Below are 24142 nucleotides of genomic sequence, written 5' to 3' on the forward strand. Positions count from 1 at the left end.
ATTTTAAGTATTCACTGCATGCCTAATGTGTTCGCTTGTTTGGCTGTAGATTCTGCCCTTGTGCACAGCTGGGACCCAACGTAGATAGAAGTGCTGTGGGAAAATAAATATAACCAAGCAATTATCAAAAGCTTAAGTTCTACAGTTCTTTATGAAATAAGTAAGGGAATACAAATTGGGAATTTAAAAGGGGGTGAGTTTCATAGCGGCGGACCGGCTACAAAGAATCGCCTGCCCACCTCTAGTACCATAGATCGATGGGGGGATAACCAGCAAGTTCTTGTTCACTGAGTGCAACAAATGCAATGGTTGATATGGTAGTAGTTTCAGATCTACATATTGCGTAGCTAAACTTTGGAGTCACATGAAGAATGAACACATCATTTTGAAATGTTTACACTGAGAGATCAGAAGCCAGTGCAAAGGTCTGAGATTGGTGACTTATATAAGTTTTACTTCAGCGTTCTAAACATTTTGGAGAAGACTAAAAGAAACCTCTGACAAGCCCACATATAGGGCATTACTATAATCCAGGTGCAAGTTGACTAAGGCACATGCCATATTAGGGTGGTCGGACAATAGAAAAAAAAGGGAGAGTCTGGTGTATAACCTAGGTGGAGGAATGTGGATTTAACAATTGTGTTTATTTAGGAAGCAAGTCCAAGATTCCTGCACGGTTCTTGACCTTTTTCGAAAATTCAAATGGTGTGCCTTGTAGATGAGGTAGGGGGAAACTCAATCAAAACTTATATATCTATTGAGTGGCTTCTTAATTGTCACTGGGGCCCTTACAACCAGACAAGGAGATACCTTTTATGTTTCTTCTTGTTACTCAACAGCATGGAGCCAGACTTCTGCATGCTTTCCAAGAGGTCAAGAAAAACAAGGGGTTGAGATAAGTCAGTTTGACAGGAGGCAAACAAGGTACACTTCACCAAGCATTAATCAGTTTGAGACTTTGAAGTAAGCTTGGAAACAGGCATTGTGTAGATTGTTACAGTCATATGGCTTGACGGTGTCTAAATGAGGTAAGTCAATTGCAATGGTGAGCTAGGTTGACCTGACCCAACAATGCAGCACAGTTTGACAGCAGTGATCAGATGGAAGACAAAGGAGAACAGCACGTGAGGTAGAATCAATGTCTTGCAGCAGATCAAAGCGGATTGAAATACTTTGAATGTGAAATGCCACTTCATTCAGTATTGAAGTAGCTTGAACATATTTCAGAGGAAAGGTAAGTCCTCTTTCTGCCCTTCCCATACAGTAAGACTGCCAGAGAACACTAGTTGGGTTGTCATCTTCTGTGAGCAGCAGCCCAGGTACCAGTGTTTAAGCAGCAAGCAGGGTTTTTACAACTGTAGTTCACTCAAAATGTTCCTTTGAAATTGGTGGATGGATGGTCTTATCCTTCATTGAAAATCCCTATCTGCACCACAATATCATCGAATGTGGGCAGACTGTTAGCCCAATATGTTGTCAGTGAATCATTCAGGGCAGTCCAACCCCCTTTCAAAGTAACTTTTCAACAATAGTTGGCTATATTTCAAACCATGTATATGGGGCCAATCTCTGTTGTTGCAACAAGAGGTTTTGCAATCTGATTTTAGCTTCCAGAGTTCCTTGTCTGCAGGAACCTTGGATTATGTACAGGAAGTAATGGCACTGAACACTTCCAAGATGGTTTCCCCATCCTCTGCGGACAGATCCTCTCCTAATCTGCTCTATACTTCTCCCATTCATATCTGTGTGATCAAAGAGACTCCACTAATTATCCATCAGTTGTGTCTTCTGTATAATGCAACTGATAATCTATTTGGAAGGGGCCAGACATAAACATAAGCATGTATTCAGATACATCTATAGTAGGCTATAGGCAGCACAGCAGTCTCATGCCTTCGGAAGAGCTGGACATAATCAAGAGCTTTGCGTAGACATCTCAAGCTTAAACAGCAGAGCAATCGCTCAGGTCTCTTACCCCGTGATGGAATACTAGTCAATAAGTCAAACTTCAAACCCTTCATAACCAGTTACAACGATTTCTTTACTACAGTATCTTTCCAATTCTGATCTAATGCTGCAGCACCTCTTCAGCCCCTCTGACGAATAACCATGTGCACTTATCTGAATTAAAAGCCTGAACGGTGGACTCAACAGTTGTTCCTCATTGTTGTCTCCTCAAGTTGCCAAATGTGATCTGCCAGTGCTCAACAATATTACTTACCAAATATAAAATACAGTAAATGACTACAGCCCTTTCTTGGGAGGAACAGCTAAAGTCTTTGTTCAGTGACAAAGACCAGATTTGTTGATTGCTTATTGGGGTGGGGAAAGCGTTTGTGAAACCAAAAAAGTATGTTTCTATCTCTGAACACTTAAGGAAAAAGGATGCCAGAAAGGAACAGACCAAAGTGACTTAGTGTGGTAATGGCTATCAGGAATCCTGGTACCTCTGTACCTCTTTCCTTTCTTTGCTCTAGAGTTCTTCCAAATTCTAAATTATTCTCAGGAGACATAGGGAATCAAATCCCTTAGGTACTACAGTTTTCTCTACAATGAAAGAAGGTTGTTCTTCTCTCAGAATTATCTACACATTGGTGTAAGAAGTAGTTAAAGACAGTAGGCCTCATAATAACCCTACCAGCACTGTTGATACCAGATAGGCAGAGTACAAATTTGCAGTGCGGATACCCTCCCACCCGCCAGGTCTGACTTGGTGGGCAGAATGGCACCCGCCCGCAGACTTTCACGGAGCACCGGCACCGGTTATTAACGGTGCTACCATCATCCTCATATGGTCCCTTTGGGACTCACTGGGAATGGGGATTAACGATTTTCCGGCGCCTGACTTCCAGGAACACTGGGGTCGTATTCCCCCAGTGTTTCCGTGAAGCCAGGCGGTGGAAAAAATCACAACTCTGGGGGCAGCCTGACAGTTTTACCAGCACAGCTACCGCCAGAGTTGTAATGAGGACCAGTGTACCCAGGGTCTGCTATGTAATAGGGATGCAGCTATCTCTCTCTCTCTCTCTCTCTCTCTCTCTCTCTCTCTCTCTGTCTCTCTCTCTCTCTGTCTCGAGATCCCTGTTCTAAATATAGTCTCAGAGTGTATATATAGTTCCAAGCACACTCCTAGGCACAGTCCCAGGGATGTTGCACTCAGTCTGCTTCTTGACTCGCATTCCATTCTCACGCCTATAGTGCCGAGCATACATCCTAATTCCCAAACATATTCTGTGAAAGATAGGCCTCTTGACTCTCAAATATAACCTCAGGGATATAGCCAATGATCCCCTATGTGTAAACCTTCCAAGGCCTTGCTCTCATCTTTCAGTTCTTGCGAAGGTAGCACTCAGCTCACATGCCTCATAAACATACTGTCCAGCTTGGTTGCTTCAGCTCCGGGAATATAGTGTCCAGTTCAATCTTTTCAGCTTCCATGTATATAGGGCTCATCTTACTTGTCTCAGGAATATAGCACCCAGCTCACTTTTTGTCCTCTTACTGGGATCTCATACCCATCTCAGTTCTCAGATTTAGTACTCCTATGCAGCGAACCAGATACGCCATGTGATCAGCTCACTGGTCTGTGTGATATATTGTCCACTTCAGTTCTTTCAGGGAATTATCACCCAGCACATTCAGTAGCATTCTCCACTGCCCTCCTCCTTTATCACCATTTGTCTTACAGCATCCTATTTTTGTGCTACCTCTGACCAAATTCCATGCTTTCGGTAGGTTCAATGAGCCATTTGCATCATCAGTGGTTTTTCTGTAGTTCACCAAGGCTTTAAAGGGTAAGGTGGCCATCATGAAATCAGAAGGAAGTATTGCCTTTTGTTCAGGGATCCAAATCTGATGTTCACCATCACCAGGAAGTCACAGCTACTCCTACAGCTTTGGCAGGTTCAATTAGACAGTCTTCCTTCTATTCTGGTGAGTCTCTCTGAGGGTCCTTTCTGGCATAGGTGATCCTTTGGCTATGTGTGATATGCTGCTTTACATCTTTGCAGTGTTCTTGGTTCTATGGTGCTCTCTGCCAGATTCTTTATACACATATGCAATCACACATGATGAAGGTTAACACTATTAAGTTCCTTACTCGACCATGCTTGTTGCAACACAAGCTTCTTAACTACCATGCATTGAAGCCACCTTTCTGCAATTTGTATTCTTTGCACTACAAAGTACAAACAGTACATGGCAATTCAGGCAGGCCCAGGTGTCTATGGATCTTTTTGCTTTTGATATGCAAAGAATTGTATTTCTCTCCTATCTCTTCCTCTCCCATTAATGGTGGCAGTCAATGGGATGCCCTCTTGGCCGGCTTCCACTCCTCCAAGACCATCATTAATGTCTATCTGAATGACACTGTCTTTGTCCAGGTCTCTCAACCCAATATCCTACTTTTTGATAGGAACCTCCCACGTCTTATCAACTTCCTTCCTTCTCCTGCAATTGTTTCTAGAACCTCTCGGGCTCCTCTGCCAGATCTTTTTTCTGCTGTCCCTCCGGCATCTTCCTCCTCTCTGGCTACTATGCCTCCTCCTGCTACCATCTCAGCCCACTCTTGGGCCCCTCCACCACTTCTGCTGGCCATACCTCAAGCCTGTACCCCACCCGGAAGGTTTTCAAATGTTGAAGCCTGCTCCACATCGCTACTCTCAACTCTTGTTCTGGTGTCAAACACTCCTCTGATATCTGTCACCTCCTCAAAGATCTTTACCTAGATGTCCTCGCTCTCATCCTTTGAATGCCTGGTCTGCAGGCTCTCGTATCTCTCCTGGCCTCTCTCTGACTGTGGCCACCATCTACAGGCCACCTGGCCAGGTTGCCTTCTTCCTATCTGAGTGGGATGACCTCTCCTCTTCCCTCGTTGCCTCTACCTCTAAAGTCCTCCACCTCTGAGACCTCAACATCCACCTGGATGCTTCTAATCCCTCCTCTCGATCGCTTCTGCAACCTCTGTGACACTCTCTCTCTTTCCGTTCTCCCCTCTGCTCCGACACACTCTGCCAGACATACCTTGGATGTTCCCATATCCTTAGACATCCCCCTCTCTAACCCTCTCACCAGTCCTCTCACTTCTTGGACTGACCACTCTCTGTTCTCCTCTTACCTAAAACTATCCATCCCTCAGGATAAGCCGACCCCAGCACTGCCATCTATCCTTTTCGGTCATTCGGCCCTGAAGCGTGTGTAAGTGGAGGCTTTTGCCACTGCTTTCTCTGCTCTTACTATCCCAGCAGCTGACTCACACTCTGACACAGCCTTCTCTAATCTAAATCTTTCCATCTCCAACAATCTGGACATCCCTGCACCTGTCGTGAGAATCCATCTGAAGCATACCGCGAAGCGCAACTATTGATATGACTCCGACCTCGCCACCCTAAAACGCAAGTGCAGGGTGCTGAGAGAAAGTGGAGGGCTTTAGGCGCATCCTCTGACAAACTGGCATGCTGCCTGCTCCAAAGGCAAAACAGACTCTCTGTCCTGTCCAAGAAGAGAGTCCAAATCCAAGCCTGCATCTCCACAGCCTCTAACAACATGGCCAAACTCTTTAAAATCTGCAAGAAGCTGGCCAATCCTTCTGCAGTCTCCACCTCTCCTGTTCCCTCCTAGGCCTAAAACTCAGGACATCCTGGCCTCTCTCTCTCCCTCAACATCTCCCTCTTCCTCTCTGGGCTCCCCTCTGGCCGCCCATCCCTTTCCTCCACCTTTCTCCTCTTTCTCTCTGACAACACCTGGTGAAGTTTCTAGACACGTCTGTGTCATTCAAACAGATGCTCCCTGCTCCTCCAGAACCATAAGGACCACATTTACACCCTCACTCCAGTCTTGGATGATTTCTGCAATCACTCTTTCACCACTGGATCTTTCCCTTTCTCTCCTCATGCACTCCCTTGTGCACCCCTCCTTAAAAAGCCTTCTGCCCATCCTACCTGTCTGGAAAACTATCACCTGATCTCTATCACTCTGTTCCTTGGCAAACTCCTGAAAAAGCTGCCCATCTTCCAGCTTACTCTACACACTGAATATGTTGCTTGTCTCCTTGACCATCAGTCTGGCTTTAGAGCAGCCATTGGCATGTAAACTGCTCTCTAGAACCCCCGTGAAAATGTGCTCATTAATCTCATTTCTGGCCGTCCTCTGTCCTCATCTTCCTTGACCTTTCCTCTGCTTTTGACATGGTCGATCACGGCATCTTGATCGATTTCATTTACATTATAAGTGTAGTGGAAGTGATATCATATACCATTTGTCCCCGAAGGTGCTATTATTGGAAGTGGTACTGAGTATTACACAGCTTCACTTTACACAATGTAAAGAAAATAATCCTCCAGTGACTGTAAAAAACGAAATAACAAGGATTTTATAGAAATAAATACAATCCACAAACATGATTCAAAAGAAGAAGCAAAGGTATGATAGTTCACCCTGAATGATGCTGCCACAGATTGACAGCTATCTAGTCCCTAATAGTTTATCAGGAGAGAACAGATTCACAGAGGCACCTGTACCTATTTTGACATGTCTGCTATAGACTCATGAGTTGACCCTTCTGAACGCTGGGAGTTTTAAGAGCATAGGGACATCAAATAAAACCCTAAGGTGACATGGCGAAACAGATAGCTCTAAATGACCTCCACGTTATAGGTTTCATTTAAATAATTTGACCTGACCTGGTGTTAGTTAGGTGGTGCAGAAATACACACAATTGAACTTCTGCATCTGTTTTGTGTTTGTAAAGAAGTAATGCATTACAGGGCCTGCAGTAGAGGCCCTGCAGTTATGGTTAAGTTGCTCAACTCCTAGAAAGAGCACCTTTTGGTCGGTTTATAACTTTGTTCCCCTAGGATGAATCCTCACCAACCTTTCCAGAAATAGTATTTGCACCCCTCAGAATGATTTTGTGAAGTTTGGTGCAAATTCGTCCAGGGAGGCAAAGTTATAGGGTGTCCCAAAATGTGTGGAAATAGTCATAAATGCAATGGAAATAAAAATGCTGCTTGCACCTTCAGTGCAAACCGCTGAATGGGTTTTTTCCAAATATGCGACAGGAGCCGCAGATTCGTCCCAAAAGCGTGTTTTGTAAATTTGGTTTAAATCCGTCCAGTAATTTTAAAAAAATGGGCAAAAAGTAGGTAAGAAAGTAATTTCTGATATCTGGGTCTGGTCCCTGGACTCACTTCCCGATTCGGGGTACGCAGACGCCTCTGGACCAATCAGGGTTCGGTGTGATGTCCGCAGAAATTGTACGCACCCACTGATTGGTCAATAAGAAACATTATGTGCATCTAAACTTTTGCAACAGATGCCATGTTGGATCCGCGGGCAGTCACCGCTGACTGCATGCAGAGCAGTGAACAAAAAGTCTGGAAAACACATTTGGGGTTATTTGGTGGCCAAAATAGTTCCTAGAAAGGGTGGGGCATTGGAATAATGTTTATATGGAGCTGTTTTTATAGGTGAAAAGTGGTTTGCAGGTGCTTCTGAGTATGTTGTCAATTTTAGTGTCCACGGACATCATTTGGATGGATGCAGGGGGTTCTGGGTGAGTCTTGTTATTTGAAGGTGTATTGTACATGCTTGTTATAGGGTGATGCCCTCAATGACATTTTCGATGTCATCTTTAATGTCCTGGGTGTTAGTCTTAGCAGTGCATAGTGGTGGCGCAAGTTATGGTTGCTTAGCTTCCCATAACTGATTAATTGCTGGGTGTTTTTGCTTTTACTTGTAACAATAACGTTCCTTTAACAAAGGTTTTCACTGAATTTAATAGGTTTTTATTGGTGCAACTTAACCAATAAGACCCTTTAACAAAGAGTTATCACTGGATATATGTATATATATATGTTTAAAGAACTGCTCTAATTTGTGAAATTTCATTATCACATATATGCACACCAGGTTTCGTTTCCAGAACTATCAGTGGCTCCAGGCGATTGTATTTGCAATCGATGAGATCAACAGGAACCCAGACTTCTTACCTAATGTTACCTTGGGCTTGTGGATGTACGACACCTGTTCTGCAGTGTCCAGGGCACTTGAGGGCTCCATATGGATCCTGACACAGAGTGGAAAGTCTGTCCCAAACTACAGGTGCCACAGGAAGGCCCAATTGGCCGGCATTATCGGTGACTACAGCTCAACCAATACAATTTCCATGGCCAGACTCCTGGGCCTCTCCAAATATCCCCAGGTAAGAACCATGACATCATCATATCTTATATTCAAGACATCTGTTCTCCTTCATTAATACTCTTCTTGTTTGGATCTGCTATCTGTGCCAGCAATGATTTGACATCAAGCATTGCCACGTTATGCCTAGCAGTTTATCAGGTTGTATTGCCCCCTCTCTAATACCTCTCTCTAACCCCTCTCTCTAACCCCTGTCACATTTTTATCTCTCATTATCTCTCATTTCTACAGTCTCATTGTTTTACAAAGCCACACTAGTAATGTCTTAAAATGATCATTCGAACCGCAGACAAAATTGTTGACGCTGAGCAAATTTGATCGAAAGTTGGGGTTATAATTGTAGATCCCCACAGCCTCTAAACAGTTTAGGAATTGAACATTGTTTTTTTACATTTAGCAATGGTGTAGGACACAATCATGCTGCATTAATATTTAGTTTAAATGAGAAAATGTATTTGCAATACATATTTTCGAACTGAAGAAAACTGTGTGTGACAATAACATTATTATTGCTTTAATTATGATGTTACATTAGATGATACGACAATATGTGTTTTACATGCACACATGTTTCATGGCCTCTTGTGTGGGGAGTTTGCTCCATCACAACACATTCATTCCCAGGGTTCGTTTCTTTGTTGTGGTGTTTTTGAGCAAACCAATACTGATTGGTCTTGCATGTACCTATTCTAGTGAGCACATGTTGTAGCTGAGGTGTGGCATGGGTGATAAAAGCCCTTCTCCGAGGGATGTTGTTCCTTTGACTCAAGCCTTGTAAGGGCGTTCCATGGATGATTGACTGTTATGATTGTAGGTGTGATCTATCAGTCATTGTGTAGACACGGAGCTTGATAGCCTAAGTAGTTCTGAACGAATAGATTTTGGAAAACTCTGAACTAATGCCAATTTTAGTCTGCCAAACTATATACCTTTTTCGAAGTGTAGGGAATGGTTCTTGTGCCATTCGCATCCTTTCTGAGAGTTTTGCTAAATTTAGCACCAGGAATGGAATTCTAGGCACACTACACCACACCCGACCCACTTAAGAGAACTGATGATAAATCTAATCATTGGTAATGCCAGCAGGAGTGTCCTGAGAACCGTGCCATTCTCCACAGGGGTTCCCGGCCTGCTGCACTCGCCACAGCATCATGAGCTGAGGTGCAGTGCATGCTCTTTACATTTTGCCCCCAAGTGTATGTCTAGTGAATGTAGAATGTTTTCAGTTGTGTAACTGTATCACAATTGTGTATTGGTCTTGCCCTAGTGCGTGCGCTGTCTCCTTGTACATTTTGGTTGTCATGGTCCTTAATTGTGCATTTACAGGGCTTGCGACTGCACCGACCTGTCTGAATGCGACAGTTACTGGGGTTACGCAGTCCCCTTTGGTTTTACCAATACATGGAACTTCTATCCATCAGCACCTGAGACCATGGGTCTGCATGCATGTGCAGGAGTCTGCGGCATGCTGAGGATCCCATGTAAATGTGCTGCTTTTTTTGTAGTTGTGCAGTGTCTATTTGGTGCTGAGGATTGTACATTGTAATCCTTCAGAGGGTGAGCGTCGTGGTTCTGACCTGCCATTTCCCATGTTGGATTTTGTGAAGGGGTGTTTAATTTCCTGATTACTTCGTGAGCATGGTCACCAAAAGGAAGCTTGATGGTGGTTCAGACACAGACCAGGTCAGAGCCTTTTAGTTAAAAGTCTCCAGGTATCTTTATCATGCTCACCGCCTCTCCTTACCTAAAACCACAAGAGCTGAAGGAGGAGGGAGTAGCTTCCCAGCGGTAGCAGTCAACCACTGGAATTCTCTCCCCACTAAACTAGAGCTTAGAGCTCCTACTGTTTTAGTTTAGTTAGTTTAGTTTAGTTTATTATTTGTAGGGCGCGCCAGGCCCTGGATTATCAGGGCGCACAAGACAAGAATATGCTCAGCTTTGTTACAGGTACAATTACATAAACATAATACATTCTGCCATAAATAAAATATATACAGGTACATGTGCATGGTCATAATGCAGTATACAATAAGCAAGAATGAGCAGGGCTGGAGCAAGGTCGAGACAGGAGGTGATCAAAGTACAGGAGTATTCACAAAGTGGAGGTGATATACAGTGGAATAGGTGCAGTGATATACAATGGAGTAAAATACAGAAAGTGGTATCAGAACTGGGGCATGCAGGTGGAAAGCTAGTAGGGACAGTCAGGTCAAGCAGGTCGGATTAGTTAGATGTCATTAGCTCTCAGCCACTTGGTCAAATTCTGCCTAAATTTCGCAAAGGCCTGGGGTTCTCTTATGTCATGAGGTAGGGAGTTCCAAAGCTGTGCTGCTTTGACTGCGAAGCTATGTCCTCCAATAGTGGCACGTTTAAAGCGAGGGACATAGAGGCAATTTGCATTGACCATTCTTGTTGGTCTAAGTGATGTTCTTAAGTGTAGCCTGTCCATGAGGTAGGGTGGTGCCATGTTATTGAGGCACTTGTGAGTAAGGGAGGCAATTTTAAGTTGGATTTTGTCCTGAGTGGATAGCCATTTATATTCTCTTCTTATAGAGGAGATATGCTCTTTCCTGTTGATCTTAAGCGCGGCTCTCAAGGCATTATTCTGTAGGACCTGGATTTTTTGGATAGTCTGTTTATTAGCCCCAATGTAAAGACCATTACAGTAGTCCAGTTTGGACAGAATAAGGGCTCTGGCAAGCGTGATGCAACTGTCTGTAGAGAGGAATTGCTTGCTGGCTCTAATGAGTTTGCAAGTATATGCTGTGGAAGAGGCTAGGGAGTTGACTTGTTTGCCAAAGTTAAGTTGGCGTCAAGGTTAAAGCCTAGGGTCTTGACTTCCTTTGCTACTTTGATATTGTTCCCATCGATAATGAAGCTGGCATAGTCAGTGTTGAGTTTAGTTATGTATGTCGGGGTGCCTTGGATTATGAGCTCAGTTTTGTCGTCGTTCAGGCATAAGCCGTGTGTGGCCATCCATGCCTGAACAATGCTGTAAATTTTATTCACTAAAGCCAGATCCACGACGTAATCTCCTGAAAGCGGAAGGAGGAAATTCTGCAAGACACAAAAAACCTGGCTTTTCGTCTAACGGTTAACCAACCACACTGGGTTCGGAACAATATTTACTGTTCTTATACTGCTATACACTCTGTCTGTCCTTAGCTGGGAAAAGTCCACTGTGTTCTTTGCAATGCTTAATATTGTATCATGTAACTTGCCTTACAATAAATGAATAAATAAAAACGAAATAAATAAATTATACATATGTATAATATTGCTTTATTGTTCCAGTCTTATGCTATATACGTTAAAGACCACCCACCAGCCATCCTGATGCACCCAGGTTAAGGCCCCCAAAGGCCATATTTGGAGCACTCACACTCCAAGCCCTCATCAACATTCTCCTGAGCTGTTAGTCACACACTTGCATCAAGATGCTATCAGCATTCATACATGGCCAACAGTGCAGAACCACATTCAGCCAGGCACTACAATGAGGCATGCTGCTTGGTGTGTCTAAATGCATAATCACATTGATATTAGCAACAAGGACCTCTGGGATCTTTTTTTTCCACAACGGGTGTGGCAAAGGGCCCGGTTCATGGAATTTTTTGCACGGTTCAAAGTGACTTTGCACTGCTGAACAGTGACTTTGCACTGCCGACACAAACCCTTATTCATGGAACTATGCAAAGTGCATTTTTGCAGTGCAAAGTCATTTTGTACTGCAAAAATTACCATGCACTGACGCTGAACAGACTCTGCACTGCACTTTACATTCTGCCATTGTAAGAATTGTACCTCACTTCATGGCTTAACATATGCTACCCCGTGGGGGATAACTATAACATTGCACATAATGCCTGTAATATTTGTGAATAGCAGCTTATCCTGCTCTGTAATTAATGTTCATACGTTTGACCCTTGTAACTAAGCTTTGCATTGTCTTGTAACTGTTACGCCCTGATACCTCTGGGTCTGGCGCGCATTATAAATAATAAACATAACATACCATTTCTAGTGTGGCACCAGGTTCTCTAAACAGATCTACTTTATGTCTAGTGGGACCATGCTAGTGTCAGTAATAATATGTATTGTGTGCAAACCTCAACTCAGTCCCCAAAATAGGTGATCGGGTGCTCTGCTGGTCGAAGCAGAATCATATCAGCTCACTCAATTTAGACTAAAGGTGCAGGAGACTTTTTAATGGATCGCATCTAGTCTTGATCATTTTACCATGGCATCACCACACAGCTCATTTCTAGGTTGTTTCACCACGCAAAATGATTCTCATTGCATTGATTTGGTTTAGTTGCAAATTAAAACTGTCATGCTTTGAAATGTCCATCAGATATCTCATTTATGACCGTATCGCACAACGAATACGTGCCTAATTTACATTTACTAAACTTGTTTCGTGTTCTTTTTTACTCTACACGCAGGTGAGTTACTTATCAACCAGCAGTATCCTTAGTGACAGGAGCCAGTTCCCGTCCTTTTTCCGGACCATCCCCAGTGATGATTTTCAATCCCGTGGGCTCGCCCAGTTAGTGATTCACTTTGGCTGGACCTGGGTGGGTCTGCTGGCCATGGACAATGACTACGGGCAACAGGGCATACTGATCCTACGGCAAGAACTGGCTAATGCTGGGGTGTGTATCGCCTTTTCTGAGAACATTCTAACAGCCGTAGCCAACAAGAATGCGCTTCACATTGTCCGAGTGATTAGATCCTCATCAGCAAAGGCCATTGTCATCTTCTCCAATGAGGCTAGCCTTCTGCCCATTGTAGAGGAGATGGTGGTACAGAATGTGACTGGGAGGACATGGATCGCCAGTGAGTCCTGGTCAACTTTTGCTCTCTTGTCTATTGCAAAGTATCAGCCTGTTCTCTCTGGCACCATTGGGTTTGCAATGCGGAGTGGAGAAATCCCTGGGTTTAATCCTGATAGCGTCCACCCATCAAAGTCTCCAGAACATATTTTTGGGGTGCAGCTTTGGGAGAAAGCTTTTGACTGTAAGTGGCCGAACCAGAAGAACCCAGTGAACTCATTAAACAACACCATAAAATTGTGCTCAGGGAACGATGCTCTGGAAAACCATCAGATTAGAAACAATAGCACCAGGGCTTCTACAGCTGCCTACAGCGCATACGGCTCTGTGTATGCCATCGCTTCAGCTTTGAAGGATCTGAAATCCTGCGAGACAAGCAGAGGACCCTTCCATCATGGGACCTGTGCGGACATCACTGACTTTCAGCCTTGGCAAGTAGGAATACATGTCAGCGATCATGAGAAATAGAGCAGCTATTTTTAGAAACTGGCAGATTAATTCATATCGAACAGACCAAGTTTTTAATGTTATAACGGAACATATCCAATTCTAAACTTTATTTTCATACTTTTAGCGAGTTGTGACATCGCATCTAGCTTGTAATAAGAAAAGCAATCACAGTACACCGTTATGATAGTACCCTCCATGTCATCACTCACTGATCAACGATGAGAGAGGTGGTGTGGCTGCAGAGGGGTATATAATAACCGAAGAAGATTTTATCTGTAGAAAGAGGGGGCAGCTGAATTGAGACCAACCATGGCACAAATAACAAACAAGGGCAACGTATAAGACAAAGTAATAGGAGAAGATCAAAGGTAGAAAAGGAGAGAGAACATTGGAAACACAAACTAAACATAACTGTTTAAGAGATACAGGGTGGGAAGCAAATGAAGAGAGACACAATGCAAAACACGCACAGTAAATAAAGACAGAGTGGATGCAGGAGAAATGAAAAAAAAGCAGAGAAAGAAAGCTGCAGAACATGGTCGGATGGCTTAGTAACTTGCGATAATCTTGAGGCCTTCATTTGTTTGTACTTTGTCCCCTATATGCTCATTTGAGATACAAGCCTTTTATATGTATTGCTTTACATGTTCACCCCTGAAGAAGCGATAGAAATCGAAACAATGCATGCACAGTGATGTGTTCTGTAAATATGCTCCCTCAACCCAGACTGGATAGCAGCCTAACCCCAGTCCTTCATCCCACACTGTGCGTTTGGTCAATGCGCATTAAGTAGCCTCAACTGTACCCCCCTTTCATGCAGAGAACAAGGTGACTTGTATGTAAGAAATTAAGGCTGCAAAAAGTGAGGCAGCGTTTGCTCCTGCATTCCGCAATATTTTATGAATCATCCCCATAGATTGTGCACTTATATAACAGTTATCCAAAGTATTTACAAGGTGCGATTTATGTAAAAACAAATGTGCATCCTTCAATTGAAATGAATTCTTACAAGGCAAAACCAGTACTCCTGAGGATTCAGATGTACAGCTTCAGGGTCACCATGTGACATCTCACTGGTTTCTATTGCAGTCATTACAGAGTGCAACACAATAACCTGCATTAAACAATATTGGGTTCAGTATCAAACTCTGCAACTTGAAAAAAATGTTGGACGGGTCAGAATATTTAATGAGTGGGAACTCTTTGGAAAACATAGGACTCCCTCCAGGAGCCTGGAGACTATGGGCCCATTTCACAACATGTTTTGTGCACAAGTGTTAAGAGGCCCCAAAAACAGGAACAGTCACAAAGGTTGCCTGAAGAAGTTGGAGGGTCTAGGGGACCAACAATGTCAATCCCCACCCTCTCAAAAGGGTCTCCCACCACAGGGAGAGGCACTAAAGGTGCCACATTCTTGGACCCACTCTTACCATAAGTCTACAGTGTGGCAGCTCCTACAGAACTTCTCTACTTCGGCCTCCTTCATGGACCAGTAGAAGAACAGAGATAACCTCTCTTTGGTCCTCTTGAAACTCAAGTGGCCAGCCAACGGTATCTCGTGTGCTAGCTGTAGGAACCTTTGTCTCACCATCTGGGTCACTACCAGTCTCCTGTAGTCCACTTGGGTAGATTCAGTAGGTTCTCTGTAGAGGAGGCCATCCTTCCAGTAAATCCAATGCTACCATGGCTCTTGCCCTTCCATCTGGTATAGACCTTCTAGAGAGGGACATTATATTTGTCCTCTGCTAAAATCTGACCTAGAGGGTCCACCTTCTGCAAGTAAAGTCTGCAGTTCAGGATGGTCTCTATCCAGATTTCCAACGCAGGGAACGTTTTTTTCTTCCAACTCTGTGTCACCAGTAGCTCTCTCTTCAGTGTTGGGTTGGTCTTCCGACTCAGCCTCGGCTGGGGAAGGGGTCCCTGGGGTGATCTGGGACATTCCTCTCGGGAATGGCCTTGTCCTTTGGACAGGTTTATGTGTGAGACCTTTCTCTTTCCCAGAGACCTTGGATTTCTCCTTTGTCTCTTTCTTTTTCCTGGAAATTGAAGGCTGGCCTTCCTGTGGACTGGAGGTATTGGACATCTCTTCAACCTCAAACTGAGAGTCTCTCAAGGTTGCCTCTCTGGACAATCTTGTTTAGTCCTGCTTCTTTTTTGCTGGGAGGCCTGTGGGCTAGATATAACTCGTAGGGTTTTCAAATAATTTCCAACAGAACTCTCCCTGGGACTTCATTCTGCAAACTAACAGGGATTCTAACAGTCATATTATTGCACTGGATGAGAGCTGGCAGAATATGACCCTTTTGGATAGGGCCTCCTGCAAGTTTAGTGGGAACTTTGGATGCCTTAGCTACATCCTCATGTTTGAAAATACTTTCATCTACCACTATAATGATTGCCCTAGTGTCTCTGATGGCAGGGGTTTCCTGGCCATTTACAAGAACACTGTCCTTATAATATTCTTTTGTGTTATCTGGAATGGAGTTATACACATCCACATTCTGTTGTTCCCACAGACCCAGCGACACCAAAGACACACTGGCTTGAACTCCAATGGGGTCTTCAGCCAGTAATTGAAAGTGTGCACTTGCAATTTGTGCTTCTCCCTCAGGGACGAAGGCTAAGGAGGCAGTGTGGACCCCTGAAGGTTTACCCTTACATCTAGGATCTCATTTCACATGATCTACAAACCTACACACAAAGCATTTCACAGATGTTCTCTGGAATGGGAGTTTCTGTTGACCTCCATCTGGTTTTGCACCAGATGTTTCGCTAGACATACCAGGTTTCCTGTGGAATTTACCCTTGCTAGGTTTGTGGCCCTCATTTGGATGGTTGGAATTAGAATTCTCTTTACCCTATATCTTGTGCTGCTTCCCTTATTCCTTTTGGTGAGTTGTCCCAGAGTCCTGCAAGTCAGCAGGTTATGCTAGCTTTTTGGGATCAATCTCTTTCCAGTCAAGTGCTGTCTGAGCTCAGGAGAGCAGGCAACAAAATTTGATTCTAACAAAAAAAAATTCTCATTCCTTCAAAGGTGTGTACTCTGTACCCCTTAACCCAACCATCTAAGTTTTTCAAACATAAACATTCCCAGGAAGCCCAAAGGGTACCATCAGTCTTTTTGAGGGTCCAAAACCTCTGAAGGTACTGGAAAGGAGTTTTCCCAAATCTGGCTATTAATGCAGTTTTACTGATTCATAATCCTTTCTCTCACTGGTACCCAATTCCAGCACAGCATCATAGCCATTCAGTGGGAGCGTAGACATGAGCCATGGAATTAAATCATTTGCACTTATTCCTTGAAGATCATAGGTGTATTCAAACGTACCCAGCCAATCCAACATATCAAGTTTAGGTTCATACATACTCACTGCTTCTTTATGCAGGCGAGGACTCTTGGGACTAGCAGACCTAGAAGACCATGACAGGGAAGCAACATCAAGGGACATCTTTCTCATATCCAAATTATGCTGCATCTATCTTTCTCTTAGTGCCACCTCTTGATGTTTGGATTCAGAGTGGAAATTTAGTTTCTTGAATTCCAACTCTAATCTTAGTCTCTCAAGAGCAATATATTGTGGGCTTAAGTGTGGACCTTATGCGGTCCCAATGGGAAGTGGCTGAGACACAAGGACAGGCTGTGAAAGAGGGGATCTCTCTTACTGAGACTCCTCTACCTCCTCTGACTAATCTTGCAGATTGGAGCTTGACCCTAAACTAATATCCTCATCATTATCTTCCACTTTACTTGGGTGAGTAGGGGTTTTAGGCCTACTGCTCAAACTTAGGGATTTAACAACCTTGAAATCAATTCACATTTTTTTTTCCTTTCAGAGTCAGCCCCCTGGATTTACACATGTCTTTCAGTTGATTTACTGTCAGGACAATCAGGGCTGCCTTGTTAAAGTCATCCATATTTGTCATGTTATGATTGCTTAACTTTTTGGTGGAGCTTAGCCTTGTGGCTGGTTTATTTGGGCACAAGTACACCAAATAGTCAATGTAACCACTTTACACCACTCTCACCACCTGCCACCAGTGTTGGGCAAGAATAGATGTAGTAACCCTTTTGGAGACTACTCAACACTCTTGGTATTAGGTAACCCACCTTTTGGTATAGGCCTGTACTACACAAGTTGCTAGTGTGACTGAGCAGCGAGGCGTATCTCAAGAGGGGTAAATGTGAGTTGTATAGCTGTAGCAATGAACTTCACAAATACAAGTAGCCAAGTAACACATACTCAAGGTTTCAGTTACAAATAGTTATTTATGTATTTAACATCCGTTTTTAAATAAGCATTCTTTAAAAAGGGCAATCTATGTAACAATCAAATATACTTCAAAATACTTTCCTAGAATCAACACAAAGCTAGTAGATACACATTAGTCATGCTTTCTACACACTTCCTACACCCGGAGGTGACTTCATTCAAAAGGACAGTAATGGCATTTATATATCAGTAGTACGCTTTGCAGATTCTGAGGTTTGCAAAAGGAATGTGAGTATACTTAAATCTTCCAATGAAGTCTAGACAAAACCTTTCCCAGCGATAATAGTTTAAAAGTTATCACCTCTGAGGGACAGAAAATATCAAAGTCAATGGGCTAGAAGAGTCTGCAGGGAGCCAGGAAGGCCAAAGCCAATTGGAGCACAGTCTGTGGAGTGGAGTCACTTCTTAGATAAAACGTCTTGCACAGCTGTTACACTTGTGGAACAGAGAGTTGAAATCAACTCTGATAAAAATAGCTACTGCAAGTCTCAACTGAGAAGAGCAAAGCTAAAGACACTGAGGTAAGTACCTGGAATCTGTACAGTACCTCTGGTTAGAAGAAGAGTGGTCCAGTTGGCTTCTGTCTGGTTGCAACGATGCAGATCCTGGGTTCCTGAGCCTCAGTTCGGGGGACAAGAGGGATGACGTCTGGAGGACTACTGCGGCAGCAATTTGGAGGTCGGTGGGAGCTACGGACTCTTTTTGGATCAGCAGCACTTTGCGGTTTCAGCATCACCGTGGATCTTGGATACTGGTTGGGCCTCCTTCATTCCTTGAGTCCTGCACTCTGGTGAGGGGACTCGAGCTCTGGTCGTCTTGCTTCTGGAGGTTCCTTAGGAGACTCCTGGAGCTTCTGGCCGGATTGCAGATGTTTCACACGACTACGGATTACTCGACCCCTGGGACTCGACTCCTGCAGCAGAAAAGAAGTACAGCCAGTCGGGGAAGATGGTCCAGTGGAGTTGGTCTCGGAGTTAGTTGGTCCCACTGACCCAAGGGAAGAAGTTGTTCCTTCCGGAGCTTCTCTTGTCAATCAGAAAAAGGAGTTCTTGGCAGTGGTCGACTCTGCCTCTAGTCCCAAAACCCTCGCCTTTAAACATCTTTCTCCCATTCATGCACAGCCTAGGCTGTCATTCAAACAGCAGGGTGGCTGTCCTGGAAGAACAGCCAGCCAGTTAATCAGGAATGGGTGCTTTCAGGCATTCCTAAAGACAAATGACATGGGAGTTTTCGGAACCTCCCTCACTTTCTGCTCTTCCAGACACACTGGAGCCTGAGGCGGGTTTCAGTACTAAAGCCTGCCAAAGGCTAAAGGAACAAAGGGCTCAAACCTGGCTTGGCGCGCAGATAAAACCCAAGAAAGACCTCACAAACAGAAAATGGCAAAAAAAGAAGACAAAATGGTCACCCATGGGTGCTATACTGCTGCTGAGGATAGGAAAGCAGTTGAAAAGCACAATGGTAGGAAAAATAATCCGCTCCCACCAGCCATTTAAAGTAGTTAGGGTAATATAAACATTTTTACATGAGTAGGTAGGATAAGGGACTAACCCCCCAGCATTCCACATAATATGGTGTGTGCTGGACCTATATAGAGAAAAGGTAAGTGAAGTCAATTTCTCTTTACTCTTCTTGGGAACAGTAGTTTTCCTACCTTTGTGCTTTTCTACCGCAGGCTGAAACCTCGGCTGCAGTACAGCACCCATGGGTGACCATTTTGTCAAAATGGCCCTTGTCTTCTTTTCTCGCCATTTTCTGTTTGTGAGCTCTTTCTGGGGTCTTACTCCATGTGTTGAGACAGGTTTGAGCCCTTTGTTTTTCCGTGTCTATGGTGGGCTTCAGCCCTAAAGCCTGCCCCTGGCTCCAGTGTGTCTGGTAGGAGAGGATGTGAGGAAGGGTCCCAAAACACCCCTGTCCTTTGTCTTTAGGAATGCCTGAATGCAACTAGTCCTGATTGGCTGGCTGTCCTTTCTGGACAGTCACCCTGCTGTGTGATTGACAGTCTAGGCTGTGCATGTATGGGAGAAACATGCCTAAAAAGCGAGGGTTTTGGGCCTATAGGCACCGTCGACCACTGGGAGAAACACCCAATTAAGAAAGCATGAATGAAGCTTGCTGCAACCTCCTGTTCCTTTGCATTGCCCGGTGAAGCCCTGCTGATGTGCTGAAACTCCCTTTTCACCTCGACTAGAAGCTGCAGACAGAGCGACTTCTTCCCTTGGATCTGTGGGACCAACAACCCCTGAGACGAACTCCACTAGACCACCATCCCTGACTTAGTGTGCCTCTCCTTTGCTTCCGAAGCCCAATGCCAGGGTCGAGTTTCCATAGTAGAGTGCAACTTCTGCCGCAGAACAAATCTGGGTAGAAGCGCCAGGAGCCTCCTAAGGACACTGCAGAAGCAGGACCTCCAGAGCCAGAGTCCCCTCACCTGAGTGCAGGACCAAGGAAGTGAAGGAAGTCCAATCGGTGTCCGAGATCTGCATCAGTGCTGTTTGTTAAGCGCTGAAACTGTGAATTGCCGCCGAACTGAAAAGACCCCGTAGCTGCTGACGACCTCCCAAGTACCGCCACAGGAGCCCTCCAGCCGTCCTCCCTATTGTCCCCACGAATGAGGCTTAGGAACAAGGGTCTGCATCACTGTAGCTAGACAGAATCCAGCTGGACTACTCTTCTTCTAACCAGAGGTACTGTTTAGGCTTGGGGTACTTACCTTATTGCCTTTAGCCGCACTCTTCTCACTTGGGAATTGCATTGGCTTACCTGTTACGAGTTGATTCCAACTATCTTCTCACAGGCTCAACAGCTTGTGACCCTACAAGTGATTTTTCTAAGACTCTCTAACTTTGTGCAAGACTTTGATCTAAGAAGTGCATCAGATCCATAGACTGTGTCCCAAATTACTTTGGCTGTCCTGGCTCCCTGAAGACTCTTCCAGTCTATTGACTTTGATACTGTGTGTCCCTCATAGGTGGTAACTTGTGGTATAATGTTATTTTGGGAAAGGCCTATCTAAATTTCGTTGGAAGATTTAGTTGTCTGCAGATATACTGAGAAACTGTCTAAACCTTTTCCTTCCCTAACATTTTCCTTTCTACAACCTCAGAATCTGCAAGGTTTACTAGTATGATGTGTACATGACATTACTGTCCTTGTGATTGAAGACACCTCAGGGTGTAGGAATTGTGTAAGAAGCATATCCAAAGATTATCCACTAACTTGTTTAGATTCTAAAAAGTGATTTTAAAGTATATTTACATTTGTCTAACAAATTGCGTTTTTAAAGAACGCCTATTTAAAAATTGATGTCAAATAAATATATATTTATAACTGAAACCTTGAGTGTAAGTGTTACTTGGCCACTTGTATTTACGGATTTCATTGATATAGCTCTACAGCTCACATTGACCCCTCTTGAGATATGCCTGGCTGCTCAGTCACACTACCAACTTTAGTAGTACAGACCTATATCTAAAGGTCGATTACCTAACACCAAACAGATAAGTGTTGTGTAGTCTCACACAGTGTGACTGCACCAATTCTGACCTAACAGTGAGGCATTTGGGGGTGCCCTATGAATATCTGAGATGTGGATCCAATATCGAAGTCCTGTCGCATACTGCGAGAGTGGTGGACAACACCACTTCATATGGGCCATGGAACCTAGGGTTGTTCCATTTGCTCACAAAGCTCTTGACATATATTAGCTCCCCTGGCAACAGTGGTTGGGTGGGTGTGGTATCAGGGGAAGGATGTTCTTCAGTGCCCTGTGTCTTGTCTAGGCAAAGAGCTGCGATCTCTCGGGAGACAAATTTGATCGCACCTGTCAGAGTTTGTTAAGTACTGTTTTAATTCGGTGCAGAGCTTGTGGAGGTTGCTTTTAAGAAGGCTGTTGAGTCACTCAACAAAACCATTTGCTTGGGGTGGTAAATTGAGCATATCCGGTGTTTAATGGCAAGTAGCACTGTGAATTCTTTGAAGAGTTCATTGAAGAAGTGGGTGCCGTTGTTGGACTTTAGTACATCGCACATGCCCCACTGAGGGTAAACCTTACGCACTAAAAATTAGCAGCACATTTGGCCTCCGAATGTGCTCAAGGTCCAGCTTCAATCCACTGTGAGAAAGGGCACACTACAACTATTAGGTATCGTGAACCTTTGCCTCATTCTCCCATGTCTGTTCAATCTATGTGTAACTAACGGAATGGCCCAATGTGGTGACGCATGGTGCCTCATATTGTCCGGAGTGTCATGCCAATGCTGAAAGTTTGACAGGTGTTGCAGTGTATAACCATATACGTGAGATGCTCCTGAAGATTTGGTATGAACCAATCCTCCTGTATGTCTCCCGCAATGTGCTGTTTGTAGTTGTAGGATGGGTGGTGTAGCTTGTCGAATGCTATTGACAAGAGCTCTTTAGGCATTACTGCCTTGCCAGTGCACTCTAGTCTCCAGAATAGATCCATGCAGGACTGTTTACACCCTCTTTTGGACCACAGGTATTTTTCCTCATTGGTGCTTTTCCCTGTAGTTCAATCAGTTGTGTCATGGGCAGCACTATGTATGATGTTGGTTGTGGATCATGTGATGGTGTTGTTATGATGTATTCTGAAATTGCTGGGACAGTAAAGTAGGCCGCCATTTTAGCTGCAGCGTCCGCCAAAGCGTTTCCTAATGATACCTCGTCAGTGTCACCAGTGTGGACGGCACACTAAACGACCGCTACCACAGAAGGTTGTGACAGTGCAGAAATCAGTACATCTAATAATGCGGCGTGTTGTATCGGGGAACTGTCTGCTCTGCAGAACCCTCTCCTATTCCATCGTGACAACCCAGCAAGCACTGTTGTAGCGACATATGTCGAGTCCGAATAAATGGTCATGTGGAATAAACTCCAATACTTCTAACTTGAGGTGCTCTACTTAGGACAGCTAATATCAGCAAACCGCAAAAGAATAATACCAGGCAGAGCAGCATCTGTGCGTGCTACACCCAAACCAGTTACAGTGAAAGACATGCAGGGTCTGTGTACTTACTGCAGGGCATGGATTATGGTCTATTCAGCATACACAAGGCCACTCCTAAAGGGTCTCATGGAAGCACAGAAAGGAACAGACTCATTACACTGGACATCTGACATCCAATTCTGTAGTGTATGGAACCATAGAAATAACCCCAGATAATCCCTCTGTGTCAAGACCTTTGGCAGATAACGGGATATTACCTTCACTGATTTCTCAGCGCCTCGATCCACCATAAAGAGGAATTGCTTGTTTCCTAACTCTGCCCCCTCCAAGGGTTCCTCTTCTGGATTGAGGGTCATTGACAGGACCGGACAATTGAATGCTCTCTGTGGGCTGTCCTAATAGGGTAGGTATTTGTCCACAGGAATGAGAAAGGGTTTCCCCCCCACCACTGTCGCCCCTTGGAACCAGGCCACTGTGCCACTGGGCACCCCATTATAGGGGTTCATATTTCCTGCCTGCTGGAAATTGTTGTGAGGCGGGCATGATTGCATCGCCTGCTGTTGTTGCTGCTGTGGGGATGGGGCCAGTTTATGCAGGGGAAACTGCGTATATGCCTGGTGTATTTCATTGGGTATGGAGGACATTTTGGGAGTTGGTCCCTGTGGTGCCCTTGAGGGGGAATACCATAATTCTGTTGGCCATAACTTTACCTCATCCCATGTCTAATTCATCCTTCTCTTGAGAAGTGTCCCCACTTCCTACAGTTCCAAGATTGCCCCATTCCTCCTCCCTGGGGTCCCATCCCCAACCCCCCCGTGATCACAAGAACCCACCTCTTCCTCGATGTTGTCCTACTTGCCACTGCTGGCCAGGGTATTGTCTGTTACCGGCCCACTGTCCTTGTCCTCCTTCTGACCACATTGTGGCGATTCTGGCATTTGCAAAATTAGGGGTGTACCCTGCCACTTCCGTTTGTTCTGGCGTCAACCCTGATGCCTCCACAGCTACTTTAGCTAATTTGTTTTAATACTAGTTCCACTTCCTCTGCCTGTTGCCTTTGAGTCGTTTCCTTTTCACACGTTTATTCTTCTGCAGTGGTGTACTATTATGCTCTGTATTTCGAGCCCCCCTTTCACCTAAACCCCCACAATTCTGTCCAATTCCTTTTGCACTTCTTTGCGTAGGACTTGATTAACAATAAAATAGAAAAGGGATATTGATTGTTCCCACATGTTACCCGTCACTGCTCTCCATATCTCTTGAACCCTAAGAATGAATTGGGCGGCATCTTCATCATCGCCCATGGTACATTGCATAATAGACTGCAGGTCGGCTGTGTGTCTGGTGAAAGCATGCTGCAGCGCATCCAAAACATTTACTATAATCTAATTAAAGGATGCTCCATCATGTGCATCATTGCT

The 24142-nt window shown here is 44.4% G+C and overlaps 1 protein-coding gene across 1 annotated transcript in view; it reads left to right on the top strand.

Annotated features, from left to right (window-relative positions):
* Positions 1-1023: 1023 nt before the first annotated feature.
* The window catches only part of LOC138467430 (extracellular calcium-sensing receptor-like), a 42341-nt gene continuing 19222 nt past the window's right edge, over positions 1024-24142 (top strand). Inside the window, exons 1-3 of the mRNA XM_069607443.1 lie at positions 1024-1028; positions 7909-8200; positions 12645-13469. Coding sequence (XP_069463544.1) covers positions 1024-1028; positions 7909-8200; positions 12645-13469 — 1122 coding nt within the window. The remainder of the gene's footprint in view (positions 1029-7908; positions 8201-12644; positions 13470-24142) is intronic.

This window comes from Ambystoma mexicanum, chromosome 1p (assembly GCF_040938575.1).
Source record: "Ambystoma mexicanum isolate Mex_15411 chromosome 1p, UKY_AmexF1_1, whole genome shotgun sequence".
In the NCBI taxonomy this organism is placed as follows: Eukaryota; Metazoa; Chordata; class Amphibia; order Caudata; family Ambystomatidae; genus Ambystoma; species Ambystoma mexicanum.